At 38.0% G+C, this 13534-nt stretch overlaps 1 protein-coding gene across 8 annotated transcripts in view; it reads right to left on the reverse strand.

Annotated features, from left to right (window-relative positions):
- The window catches only part of LOC311295151 (uncharacterized protein), a 37489-nt gene that overhangs the window by 13563 nt on the left and 10392 nt on the right, over nucleotides 1-13534 (reverse strand). For 2 of the 8 annotated variants that reach the window (XR_014628195.1, XR_014628196.1), the window contains one exon: nucleotides 8625-13474. The exons of 5 other annotated variants lie outside the window; for them this stretch is intronic. Coding sequence is in view for 1 of the 3 variants with exons in the window: in XM_084416362.1 (XP_084272488.1) it covers nucleotides 4074-4397; nucleotides 6228-6276 (373 nt within the window). In the remaining 2 variants the exon portion in view is untranslated. Of the gene's footprint in view, nucleotides 1-4073; nucleotides 4398-6227; nucleotides 6395-8624; nucleotides 13475-13534 lie in introns of those variants that run through there. One more of the 8 variants, XM_084416362.1, reaches the window with a different exon arrangement.

Here is a 13534-nt window from a genome sequence, read left to right on the forward strand (position 1 = left end):
CATAACCCTTCATTTTCCAGTGATTTCTTCTGAACTTTTCTCTTTTGTACTGTGTCTCATCTCTATTTCTGTAGTCTTTCTTCAGTTCAAATCTCCCTCTTGATCGTTCTCTCTCATCCATGGTCAAACGCCCCCTAATTCTGATTGGCTACACGTTTGTTGTTGTGTCAGTCCGACTAACATCCAAACAGCATATTTCAAAAACGTCTCATCCCACCTTTAATGGCTGAAGGGTTAAGCCACAAATGCCTCTCCGTCACTACCATGGACTGTTCAATGCCTCAGAGGATAGACCCTCACCCTGGTCCAGGCCTTTGAGTAGGTCAGTCTGATTCATTAATTAATTAATTCCTTCCTTCATTCATTCATTTGCGAACCAGCCTAGATGTTATCTACCCAGTTAACACAGAACGTTCCCCTAATGTTATTTTTTGGTTATTTTTTTGGGAACCAAATACTTACGTTAGGGGAACGTTCTTTTTTGGTTTTATTTTTATGTAACAATAAAATAACGTTCCCAGAACGTTGCTGGGTGGTTACCATAAAAAATAACGTTCTGGGAACCATAAACTAACATTCTGAGAATGTTCTGGGTACCAAAAACTAACGTTATGGGAACCAAAAATTGTTAGCTGGGTAGCATGGCTTGGATGTAACAAAAATATCCTTGGGGAAATTCTCTTTACCCAAGGCATTTGTCCATAACCCTGCGCACACATCCACACAATAATCGCGTAACATGAATTTAAAGGAACTATGCGAGCAAAGTAAGGGTGCTTCCACGAACCCACCACCTCATTGTGCAGGTCCGGAAGAAAGGAAAGGCTCACCGGAGCTAGGGACTTATGATCTGTGTGACGGAATGGCTGCGTCCCCCTTATTATCATCACCACCCTGTCCCCCTTAAATCGCCACTCTTAGTCGGGTTCCTGACTGGAGTAGGTGTAAGAAAGAGAAGGGGCGTTGTAACAACCAGGACTGGCGGCGTGCGATGAGGCACACTTGAATCGAAAGGAGCCGTGTCACCGTCACTGTTAAAGGATTAGTTCACTTTCAAAAAAAAATTTGCTGATAATTTACTCACCCCAATGTCATCCAAGCTATCCATGTCTTTCTTTCTTCAGTCGAAAAGAAATTAAGGTTTTGGGGGAAAACATTCCAGGATTTTTCTCCATTTAATGGACTTCACTGGCAACCAACGGCTTGAAGGTTCAAATGTCCATCTCAGTGCAGTTTCAAAGTCTCTACACGATCCTAGTCGAGAAATAAGGGTCTTATCTAGCGAAACGATCGGTCATTTTCTAAAAAGAATATATATATATATAATTATAACTAATTATATATATATATATATATATATATATATATATATATATACTGTATATATATTATATATATAATTTTGAACTGCAAATGCTCATCGTGTACCATCTCTGAGATGTGACACGCATTGCGTCATCACGTTGGAAAGGTCACACATCACGTCAAGTTATTTGTCTGTGTACTCTGGTTCAAAAAGGTAGGCAAGGGCAAAAAATCCCATCTCATTTTCTCCTCCAACTTCAAAATCGTCCGACATCTTTCTTTTCATTTTTTTTTTGTGACCTTTCCAAGTTGATGACGTAATAAGTGGCACATCTCAGAGACTGTACAAGATGGGCATTTGTGGTTAAAAAGTATATATATATATATATTTTTTTTTTGAAAATGACCAATCGATTTGCGATAAGACCCTTATTTATCGACAGGGAACGTGTCAAGACTTGAAGCTGCATTGAGACGGACATTTGAACCTTCTTTGAACATTGGTATAGTTCAGGGTTCACCAATCTCGGTCCTGGAGGGCCGCTGTCCTGCAGAGTTTAGCTCCAACCAGCTCCAACACACCTGTTTGAAAGTTTCTAGTATGCCTAGTGAGACCTTGATTAGCTGGTTCAGGTGTGTTTAATTTGGGTTGGAGCTAAACTCTGCAGGACAGAGGCCCTCCAGGACTGATATTGGTGAACTCTGGTATAGTTGGTTTTCATTTTTAGTCCATTCTGTGTAGAAAATTTGTTTTGTTTTTTAATGGGAGCAGGAGCTTTTGAAAGCACAAGCAGGCGTCTATCAGTGGACCGGTCCACTGATCAGTGGGGATTTCTTTAAGACTGCAAGGGAAGCTCGGCTTCCCCTATAATGTCAAAAAAATTAATGGTCAAAAATGTACTATTGTGTTAACATTTTATTGACTAAAAATGCGTTAGAAAACGTTCATCTCAAAGACGAGTTCGTTCAGAATCCGCTACATACAGCAGGTTGGCTGACTCGATTTACTTCTCATACATTCCCGTAGCGTCACAGACAGCGCATTTCCCTGTTGAAGCCCAGCGTCCATTGACTTCAATGGGGCTGCTCTGAACAGTTTTTTTCAGCGCTTCGAAACTAGACGGTCATTGGATAAATGCTGCGATTATGAATGAGGAGTGAATGAGGAGTGGGCTGGCCCGGACTCCGGGCTTCCGCGTGATGATTGGAGGGGCTGCATCTCCTTTTGATTGACAGCGATTTCATACAATAAAAAGTCGCTGCCGCTGAAGCTATTCAAGCTCAGTCCCATCGCGGATTTTTCAAGTGATAGTCAAAAGACAAACTGCTGCTACCTCTTTTCTTGGTATTTGCTTGTCGAAATTGCTAGCCATTTTTCATAATACATTTCACACAATTATACATTTATACCTTTATTATATTATTACTTATCCTATTATATTTTTTATAATATTATTAGTAATAATTAAAACAATAATTATTAAAATAATTAAAAATAGCCTATATATTATTAGTAGTATTATTATTATACTTTATTATATTATTATTTATTCCTTTATTATATTATTACATTTATACAATTATAGCTAACTCTGCTGGCCATTGAGAGGACAGTGGTCAAGTCACTGGAAAAGACGCCTAGTTGGAACGATATAGGGTCACAGAGCATTTTCTTGAAAAGGAACGTTGGGCAGAATTTACGTATAAATAAATGGACAATTTTTATGATGTAGGCCGAAAATGAGCTTCCCCTCTTTGAAAGACCAGCAGCCGCCACTGCCACTGATAGACGCCTGCCTTCAAACGCTCCCATGTGTATCTGTGTTGCGCTCAGTGAAAATCGTCATTGAAATATTTTTCTCAAATGTATATTTAAAACATGTTTTTGAAGAGCTAATCCTTGTAGCCAATCACAGACATATTTGATGAGCGTGTGAGTACAACGGCCATTCAGAGGTGTTTACGATTACGCTCAATAGTGCTCAAAGTGTCACATTTTTTACATTACAGTATCGACTTGGTACCGAAGTCTGAAATTTTGACAACACTACGTGTCACTGCCATCAGGCTGAAGAATGGCCTTTCTTTCCCATCGGAAGATGAGCCGCTGGAGCCACCGGGACCACGCACACTTTACCTGGACCATCCCATCTGAGCAATATCTTCCCTGCATGTGCCCCAGCACAACGAGGACACCAGATCCCCTATTTATTTTGGACACTTTTTTCCCCATTGACACTTTATTCCCATTTTTGACATTTTTGACCTCTCCGAGGTCTGACACCTCATCCACTGTCTGTCGCTGCTCCTCCCTCCACACCTGCCAGATATTTTCCTTCTAAGTGGCCACAGAAAATGTCGTGCTTCAGGCCAGACCAATTCAAACATAGTCTGCCCGTGGAACAAGTCATAAGCTCCCATAGCTCATCGTATGCACGGCTTTGATAGGAGGGAAGTGTATCAGACTTAGATGCAATGTCTGTTAATTACTCCACATCTAGTTCCTAGTGAACCAAAAGTCAGCATCCAATCCAACCTGGGCCAGATACAAGAGCCACTTCCCCATATCCTCAGCAAATGACAGTGCCGAGTTCCCTCAAAAGGGAACAATGAGTATGAAAGAGTAGATGCAGATGATAAGAATTGATTCATTAATTTAATCAATTTCTATTCAAACTGAAATGATGCAGGTAATTGTAAAAATAAATATATTTCAGCTAATAAACACAATGATCTGAATATAACATAATTTTAAACATTCAACTCACCATGGACCGAAACATTAAAGGTCCTATCATTGTTATTGATGCTGATGATTTTTAGTTCATATTCTCCAGAGTCTGTGTTTCTGGTGTTCGTGATGGTCAGAGATCCAGTCTGATGATCCAGCTTCAGTCTGTCTCTGAATCTCTCAGTGCCTTCATTACACTGAACATCTGTACAGATAAAACTGAGATCTCCATTGATTTGAGCGATACGAGTGTCATTAAAATACCATTTAATCTTTTCTTGTTGGTTTGTTTTAATACCAGTGAACAAAGTGACTGAATCTCCCTCCATCACTGACACGCCATCTGATCCAACACCAACACCTGGAGAAGAATTGAACAGTTTTGTAAATGGCATTTTAAGCCAAACGAAACTAAAACAATGTTGCTGTGAAGATGTTTTATTCTACAGATCACAAAGACTGTGTGTAGAGAAATCTGACTGTTTTCATACTGCAACACATGTAATCAAACAGCAGAAGAACATCACTGATTTACACATTCACTCATTAGACAACAAGATTATCATGGACGATCTTCTACATAACACACATCCTGATTTAAATTCCCCATTCTCACACATATAAAACCCAGCATTCATACAACCAAGTAATCAGCATATTGTCATAGACCTCTAATGCATATTACTCATATACATTATTTTCAGTTTACTCTTTAAATATCCCCTGTACATAACATGTTAACATTTACATCTTTATGCATTTACAGATGCTTTTATCCATAGTGATTTAATACACATTCAAGGTATATTTGATACACATACATACATACAAACGTACGTACGTACGTACATACATACATACATTAAAAGTCCGTGCCCTGACATAGACTACGTTACCCATATTGCATGTGTTCATTTGTAGTTTGCTCCATCGCGGTTGCGCGAGGTACTTTCACTTTGGTGTGGTCCAGTGCCATGAGAGCATCATTCGGTGCATGCAGAGAATTGCCATCCTTTGTTAATCCTGCGCTAATCTTGTTTGTATGAGTGCTGTGTGCGTCCTTAAGATGTAAGTATGGCTTTTGCGTGAATGGCGCGTTTATTGCAGAGTTATTAGCTCAGGTGGTGAAGTTGTTATACTCATGTTATTCTCGATAACCTACTGCTGCGGCCCGTTACGGCGCTCCACATGTGCTCCTAAAGTAGCCATCCACTGTATATACTTTAGTTATTGCCTTGCAAATAACTACACATATTATATTTAATGTATAGTTCGCCTGTTTAGGCATTTTTCACTATTTGGAGATTTGTGGCATTTATGCAAGTTCATTTATAGTGTTAGAGCTCCCACTAGTGGATGTTTGGTTGTACTGCGGGTTATTTCTTTATGCATCTGTATGCAACCATAGCCCACGTTTATTAATATACATTTTATTGTATTTTCTGTTTCAGATAATCACACACACACACACACACACACACACACACACACACACACACACACACACACACACACACACACACACCCACAAACACACATATTTTGTCATATTAATACTTGTGAACCATCATCATCTCCATGTACCTGACTCCTCCTCAATAAATTCTCGAAACTGCACCATTGGATTTGTCTATTCCTTCTGACCGCGGAAGACTCAGTTGATGAGCAATCCATAACCAGCCTCAGACGCACACGGTCTCTCATACATACATATACATATACATATACATATATATATATATATATATATATATATAATTGAAACTTTTCAGATTAAGTTTTTATATTAAGTCACTAGACCTAAGGATTTATAAGGAACCCATTTTCAATATATTTGGCCATATTTAATATATTTTTTCTTCATTCATCACACAACTCTGTCTGACTCCGCACCCTCAGAAACACATAATTCTTCAAACACATTGTTCTGAAATACATCATTCTAAATCGACAGAAAACTACCAATTAATATGTCTATTTGATCAACTCCAACCAACCTTGAGTTGGTCAAGCTTTTTTTCTTGCAGGGGGAAACGAGAAATACAAAATAGCCTATAAACAATAAATATATCTATGTATTTATGTCGAGGTGAATTAAACTCAAATTGATTCAATTTATTAATAATAAGCTACATTTTTCTTTTTCTTTTTTTCTTTTTAAATCGTAATCCAGTAAAGAAAAAAATCTTACCATAGCCGAGCAAAATACTCGCTGAGATCAAAATTAAAATAAAGTTCATTTCCCACACGTTTCCTCGTGAAAAGTTTATTCTGTTCCTGCTTGACTCGTGTTGTATTTGACAATGTGAAACGAAAATAACGAAAGTTATTTCACTTTTAGTTATGTTCTTTGTAATGGGCGGTCCTCGAGATTAAAAGTGTTTGTTTCAAATCCGTTAAAATTATTTTTCGGATAGTATTATTAGATCCGACTTAAATATAGAAATTGTAAGAAAATGTAGGATATATGAATTTATAGGATAGAAAATGTTCCGATCCGCAGCCCTCCGGAGCAGATACGCAGAGCTTCTATTTTTGCAGTCAGTTGAATGTATGTTACTTGTCTGTTGAAACAGTGTTGTTGAATGTCAACTGATGCACTGTTGACAAGCTACTGAATGGCTACTAATAACTAGTAAAGTCTCAACAAACGGACTATCAAAATAAAGTGTTACCTTTTTTTTTTTCATCTTTTATCCACACTAGTTCACTTTCTGTTAATTTATTTAAGTGTAGACAAAGCTTCCATGCATGATCTAGGTGCTTGCTGTGTGAAAAATCGATCGATAAACGGATATATGGCAAAGGAAGTGCATTTAAACTTGCTTGCGCGTGCACGCGAAGGGGAGTGCGATTTGTCCGGTGCTGCGTTCCAGTCCAAAACTGTCATGCCCTTCACTCGCAAACTTCCCTCCGTCTCGTTCACTCGGATGTACGTCATTGCGAGTGCCCACTACTGGCGGAAACTGCAATGGGCTGAATTGGAACGTCCTAAGCCCTTGATCACTTGGAATCAGCTGTGGAGTTGATTTATTATTTACATTTTTTTTTCCTTTAAGAATTTGTTTAATGCAGCATCCAAATGTTTATGTGTGTTTGGGTTGTTTTAAACAAAAAATATATATAATTAATATATCATAGAGTTGTCTGTTGTGGTGGTGATTAGATGAGATATGTGGTGACGTCACAATCGTACTGCATTGTGGGACATATAGGTGCCTGAAGTGTACATTTGAAGCAGACTCGCTCCCTCGGTCAAAATAGAGGGAACGAGGGTCTGTCCATATAAACTTCCCTCGTCCACTTCACGAAGTGGAACGCACTTCAAAATGGCGGCAGGGATTCCCCCAAGGGGAAGTGCTTAGGGAAGTTCGCAAGTGCGTGTCTAAAAGTGGACTGGAACGCAGCACAGGGAGTCGGATTTCGGTACAACACCGGAGAGCTCCGCAGCACTACAGGGCAGAGTGCGCAGGACAGGAAGTCGAGCAAAAGACAGAACAAACCAAAACAAAATAAAAGATCCGGTTAATTTTCTAATTAAAATACACCGTGATCATGGCGGATCATATTTCCCTACACTAGGGGAGAGCGGGGCACAAAGTAACGCTTTTTGACTTTCTCAGTTTGTGTAAATCTACTTATGGTTCAGAGTATTTTTTTTTTTCACACATTAATTTCCCACATGTCTAGTACAATTATGTGTTTTTGTTTTATTAATACAGTATATACTTTTTTCTTGATATACCCCGAAAGAATGGAAGTGAAATGTGACAACATGCCCCATAGGTGGGGTACATTGTAACGTGTGGGGCACATTGTAACATAACATATGACAGCTTAAAATGTTATCTGATCTAATAAAAAAAAATATACAAAACAAACTAAAATATTTTCTAAATAAAATACAATTAAAAAACCTTTTCATATAAAATAATGGCAATTTTTAATAATTAAATATAAACTCATTTTTGAGTTTTGACTACAAACACATGAAAACACAGCTATACAACATAGTTCAAAACAAATAAATAATTAGTCATTTCTGAACATTGACTCTCAGTCTTTATTCACCTTTTTCTCACGTTTTCTCAATAAAATAAATAAAAGTATAGAATATCATAGCATATTTCTAATAGGGGCACATTGTAACGCAGTGTTACAACATGCCCCCGCCTGCACAACTGGGATTTAAACCCTGCTAGTGTCTTCTGCTAGTTAGCGAAGCATTAAATAACTATCTCAACTGTTAAATAACATCTTGGAGATTAAAATAATATCAGATTTGTGTCATTTTAAATAAACACAAAAAATAGAGATGAAAAATTAACTTAAGTAAGAAATTTACTTTTGCTATGGTTTAATAAATGTCTATGGATATCTTCCAAAAAATTTTTTTATTTTGGCGTTTTTTTTTTTTCCTATATAGTGTTGATATGGCAACTAGTAGCCTAAATACACAAAGTTTTGTCATCCAAGCATGTGCGGAAGTATTTAAAACAAGCGTGTTACAACTAACCCCGCGTTAGGTTGTGCCCCGCGCTCCCCTACACCTTGAAAACGTCATAATATACCATTCGTCATAACGTTAGGCTTGTTTGAGATGCGCCTCGCCTCGCCTGAAATGTATGCGAGAGTAGGCGGCTGCAGTGAGAGGAGGAGTGAAAAAAGCGCAGGCAAGCCGGACAGTTCTCTCTTCTCGTAGTGGATCTGACACCTGCGAGATCAAAGATGGATATCGCGGGATTCACGCTCGTGCACAGTGTTGCTAATAAACTGGATGAAATTTAAGTTCTGTTGCTTTTATATGAAAATAAATATAATGAACAAGACACCCAAAGTAGCCTACTTATTTAATTCCATTCCAAATACATGTTTATCAGTCTTTTTTTCTTTAATACAGACATGTGTTTTTTTTCTTTTCTTTTTTATAAAAAATACATTGCATAACCCAAAGAGATCGCACTGTTAGATAGTTTGGGAATATTCACACATACATAAAACATGATATCAGAGTTTTAAAATCAAACATTTTAAAAGAGAACAATACATCACGGTTGTTTAAACCAATGAACATTAAGCTGTGTCGTCAGCAAGTCGTTTCCCATCATGCTTTTGATCAGCGCAGTCAGTGGAGAGCAACTGCGCTCGACTGCAGAATCCGACAGGTGTGCCTTGCGCTCGCGAGAGATTTTTGACATACGTCAGCATGACATCACAGCAAGGCGGACCGCACTCGGACACATTTCTAACCGGCATGCATCTCGCGCTGATCACCGGTGATCGATTCTGCGCAGATTTTGCTCATCTCAAACAAGCCTGTTCTGTTTATAGAAACTACATATCGCGCGATCATACGTGAATTAGCGAGATCTCGTGGGTCCTCGTGACTTCAGCTGTCAGTCATGGCCGTAGCCGTTCCGCAACAACTCCGGACCTGGTGGGTATTGAAGGACAGCGGAGCACGGAGCCGATCCGCAGCCGTTCCGCAGTTGGTGGAAATCCGGGGTAAACCTACCCATCTCCACCCCCTGATCCCTAAACCCACCCCTAAACCTACCAATCTCCATTCTCCACCCCTTAGATCTGGATCCAACTCCACCCCCTGGATCTCGTGTACTGCAGTGAGGTGCTACCGGGAGGAAAAGCCATAAAGAAGAGTTATGAGGAAAGCCCTTATGACCAGGCGTGTTTTATGCAAAAGTAGCCCATTTTCCGGAACGGTACAAGGATAAGAACATATTTATGTTAAAGATTGTAAAAAAAAAATGCGACAGTAGGCTAAAACCCTCTTTTTTTTTGGTATTCCTGTAAAATATATGGAGAAAAACTGCAAGAGGCATATAGCCTATTAGTTATCTTGATTGATTTAAACATTAGCCTACTAAGCATTCACAGTAGTGATAAGACTACTGCATTATGTTTAAACTAAACTCCATTAGTTAGAAATATTACCTCTGTCAAACAAAGTTTTTATTTGACTTTAAACTGTTCTGTGTATTGGATCAGGTTCATAAAAAGGACAGGAAGAAGCCCTTCACCTTCAAACTAAACACGTACCCCTCTCACACATATGACGTGTGTCCATCCAACAGGTCAAACCACACTCACTTCTGGAGAAAACAGAACAGTTTCAGATTGACTCAGAAGATGAACTACTAGTGTAGCTACTATCACTTCAGTAAAAATGGTTAATGTGAGATGCTAGACTGTTTTAAATTATTTAATTTTTGTCATACCCAACAATTGAATGAATATACAACTATTGTAAATCTAATAATCTTTATTTTACCATGACATTTTGGTAGATTTACACAATATTTCAATCTCCCCTGGTTAGTCAGACAATAACCTTTAAAAAACTGTCAATGTTAAATGATAAAAATGAATGTATTAAATATTAAGAACATTTAAAGTCTTAATAAGAGACATATATGAGAGCATATATGCATCTAAACACAACATGCCATCAGTGTGTTTGTGTGGGCGCGCATGTGTGTATGTGTGAACTAGGAGGGTAGTCAAACTGTTGGGGGAGGATTCACACACCAGTAACCCGTTCCATTGTGTTATAAAACATTTTGAATTATTTTTTTGTAGAGCATTATTAGGTCAGATCTTTCACTGAGCTATTGAAGAAAATGTTTCACATGCTGGTCTTGTTCTGTTTGTGTGGTGGTAAGTTATAAACATTTATATTGCTTATTATAGCTTAGATTCAGGTCTCTGTTTATGGTCTTTATTTGAGTGTACAGGGTCCTGAAATTATCAGGGAGTTTGCAGTTTGGAAATGGAAATGTAATATATGTTGGGTTGGGGTAATTTCTGTTAATATGTACCCTGGACCACAAAACCAGTCACATGGGTCAATTTTCTGAAATTGAGATTTAAAAATCATCTGAAAACTGAATAAATAAGCTTTCCATTGATGTATGGTTTGTTAGGATTTGACAATATTTGTCTGAGATATCTATTAGAAAAACTGGAATCTGAAGGTGCAAAAAAATCGAAACATTGAGAAAATCGCCTTTAAAGTTACATTTATGTTCACGATTCACTGCATTCACTCACAAAAATAAATGTTTTATATATTTACGGTAGGACATTTACAAAATTTCTTCATGGATCATGATCTTTACTTAATAAACAAATGATTTTTACCATAAAAGAAAAATGTATAATTTTGACCCATATAATGTATTGTTGGCTATTGCCACAAATATACCAGTGCTACTTGTGACTGGTTTTGTGATCCAGGGTCACAAATAATCTAAACTAATGGAGGCTACGAAAGGAAATCTATTGGACTGCTTTTAAATCACAGGCCATTTTTTGAATCTCAGTTTCAAAAATTGACATACAAATGGAAATCCTCCTTCCATGATTCACCCAGGAACGATCTTAAAAAATACTTTTCAAATGAATGTGGCAAAAAACAGAGGAATCTTGAGTGCATATTAAAGGTAGATTTTGAAACGGCCGGCAGATTTTGAAAATACTCAACTCAAATGGTCATACCTTCTTTCCTTTGACTCCACCCATTCGAAGAACATGGACATGGAAGGGGGTATGGTACGACCGTTTGATTGACGCACTTACTGTCCAATGATTCTAGGTGGTCTTGGAAATGATTGGCTGGAGTTTTTCGAGTCCTGCCCGTCCCACAGATGATTAAATTGCTTAATTTTCATTTCAGTGCTTCTAACTCAGGAATAGTATTTCAAGTGATTTTGAAAAAATGGACAAAAAAGAGATTCACATACCCCACCTTTAAATTATGCAGATGCAGTGAGCCTGTCTAACGATCTAAATAGCTCAAATACAATTTTTTTCTATTATTTAAAAAATGTATTGAAAATATCCAGCTGAATTAAACTTGCAACGTGACACATAACTTTGCACCTTTTATTTGCTCTTTGCATTTGATTCACATTTAAACTTTCAGGCTGACTAACAGGCATTAATCTGTGACAAAACCATTTCATGTTCTCCAGGTGTGTTTGGTGATTCAGTGTCAGTGATGGAGGGAGATTCTGTTACTCTAAACACTGATCTTACTGAAATACGTGCAGATGAAGACATAACGTGGAAATTTGGAGCTGAAAAGTCTCCGATAGCTGAAATCAACGGTGATAAACAAAAATTCTCCACATATGATGTTCCTGATGAGAGATTCAGATACAGACTGAAGCTGGACGATCAAACTGGATCTCTGACCATCACAAACACCAGAACTGAACATGCTGGAGTTTATCAACTAGATATAACTGGAGCGAAAAAATCATCAAAAACATTCAGTGTTTCTGTCTATGGTGAGTAGAGATCGACTGCGTTTTGAATTATGAGAGGCACTTCATGTATGGGGAAATAAAAAAAAAAAAAAAAAAAAAAACCCAAATAAATCATTTCAAATCATAAGGTTGAGCTACCAATAATCCTTATCCGCCAGTTTGACTCAATGAGCTGAACATTTCCTTCATGTTCTTTTTACAGACATAAGGAGAATAATGTAATGTTTGGTATTTTAATGTGTGACAATGATATAACAAGATTATCTATGGCAAGAGCTCTTTTCATCCGCTGCATTCCTCCTGAATATTTTCCTTTCTCCTTTGTATTCCACTGTCTTTTTTCCAGTTAATGATCATTTTGATTAAGGCAACCTGTGTTTCATAATACAGACATTATGTGGTATCACTACAGTGATATTTAACACGTCAAGCTTTTGGTGTCAGTCATGGTCTGTTCAAATGCTTTTGACATCTAATTTCATAACATCTAATTGTAACCAGTTTTTGAAAATGCTTATTGCTTTCATAGAGTGAAGCTTTCGCTGATTTGTTTAATGGCAGTTACTACAATAATTCATGCAAAGCCTCATGGGGCATTGAAAAAAGGTGGATATTCTTATTTTATTCAAATTGAGTGTCCAGTCCTGTTCACTGTCCTGCAAATCATAGCTCCAAAACCCTTAGAAGTTTCTCATAAGTTTGAAGGCCTTTATTAGCTGGTTCAGGAGTGTTTAATAGGGTTGGAGCCGAACTCTGCAGGACAGTGGACCTCCAGGAACAGGTTTAGGCATCCTGTAATCGTTTTATTGTTTGAGATCACAGACTTTCATCACAATAAACATTCACTGATCATACTGAATTCTGAGGTGTCTTGATTAGATTTATCCTGAGTTTCATTTAATTTTCAGCTCGTCTGCCTGTTCCTGTCATCAGCAGAGACTGTTCTTCATCATCATGTTCATTGCTGTGTTCATCCGTGTTGAATGTGTGTGATGCGACTCTCTCCTGGTACGCAGGAATCAGTGTATTGTCCAGCATCAGTGTGTGTGATCTCAGCATCAGTCTCTCTCTACCTCTGGAGGTGGAATATCAGGATAAAAACACCTACAGCTGTGTGCTGAACAATCCCATCAGCAACCAGACCACACATCTGGACATCAACACACTCTGTCACACATGTGCAGGTACCACAGCACTGATGATATATGTG

This window comes from Rutilus rutilus, assembly GCF_951802725.1.
Source record: "Rutilus rutilus genome assembly, chromosome: 8".
NCBI lineage: Eukaryota > Metazoa > Chordata > Actinopteri > Cypriniformes > Leuciscidae > Rutilus > Rutilus rutilus.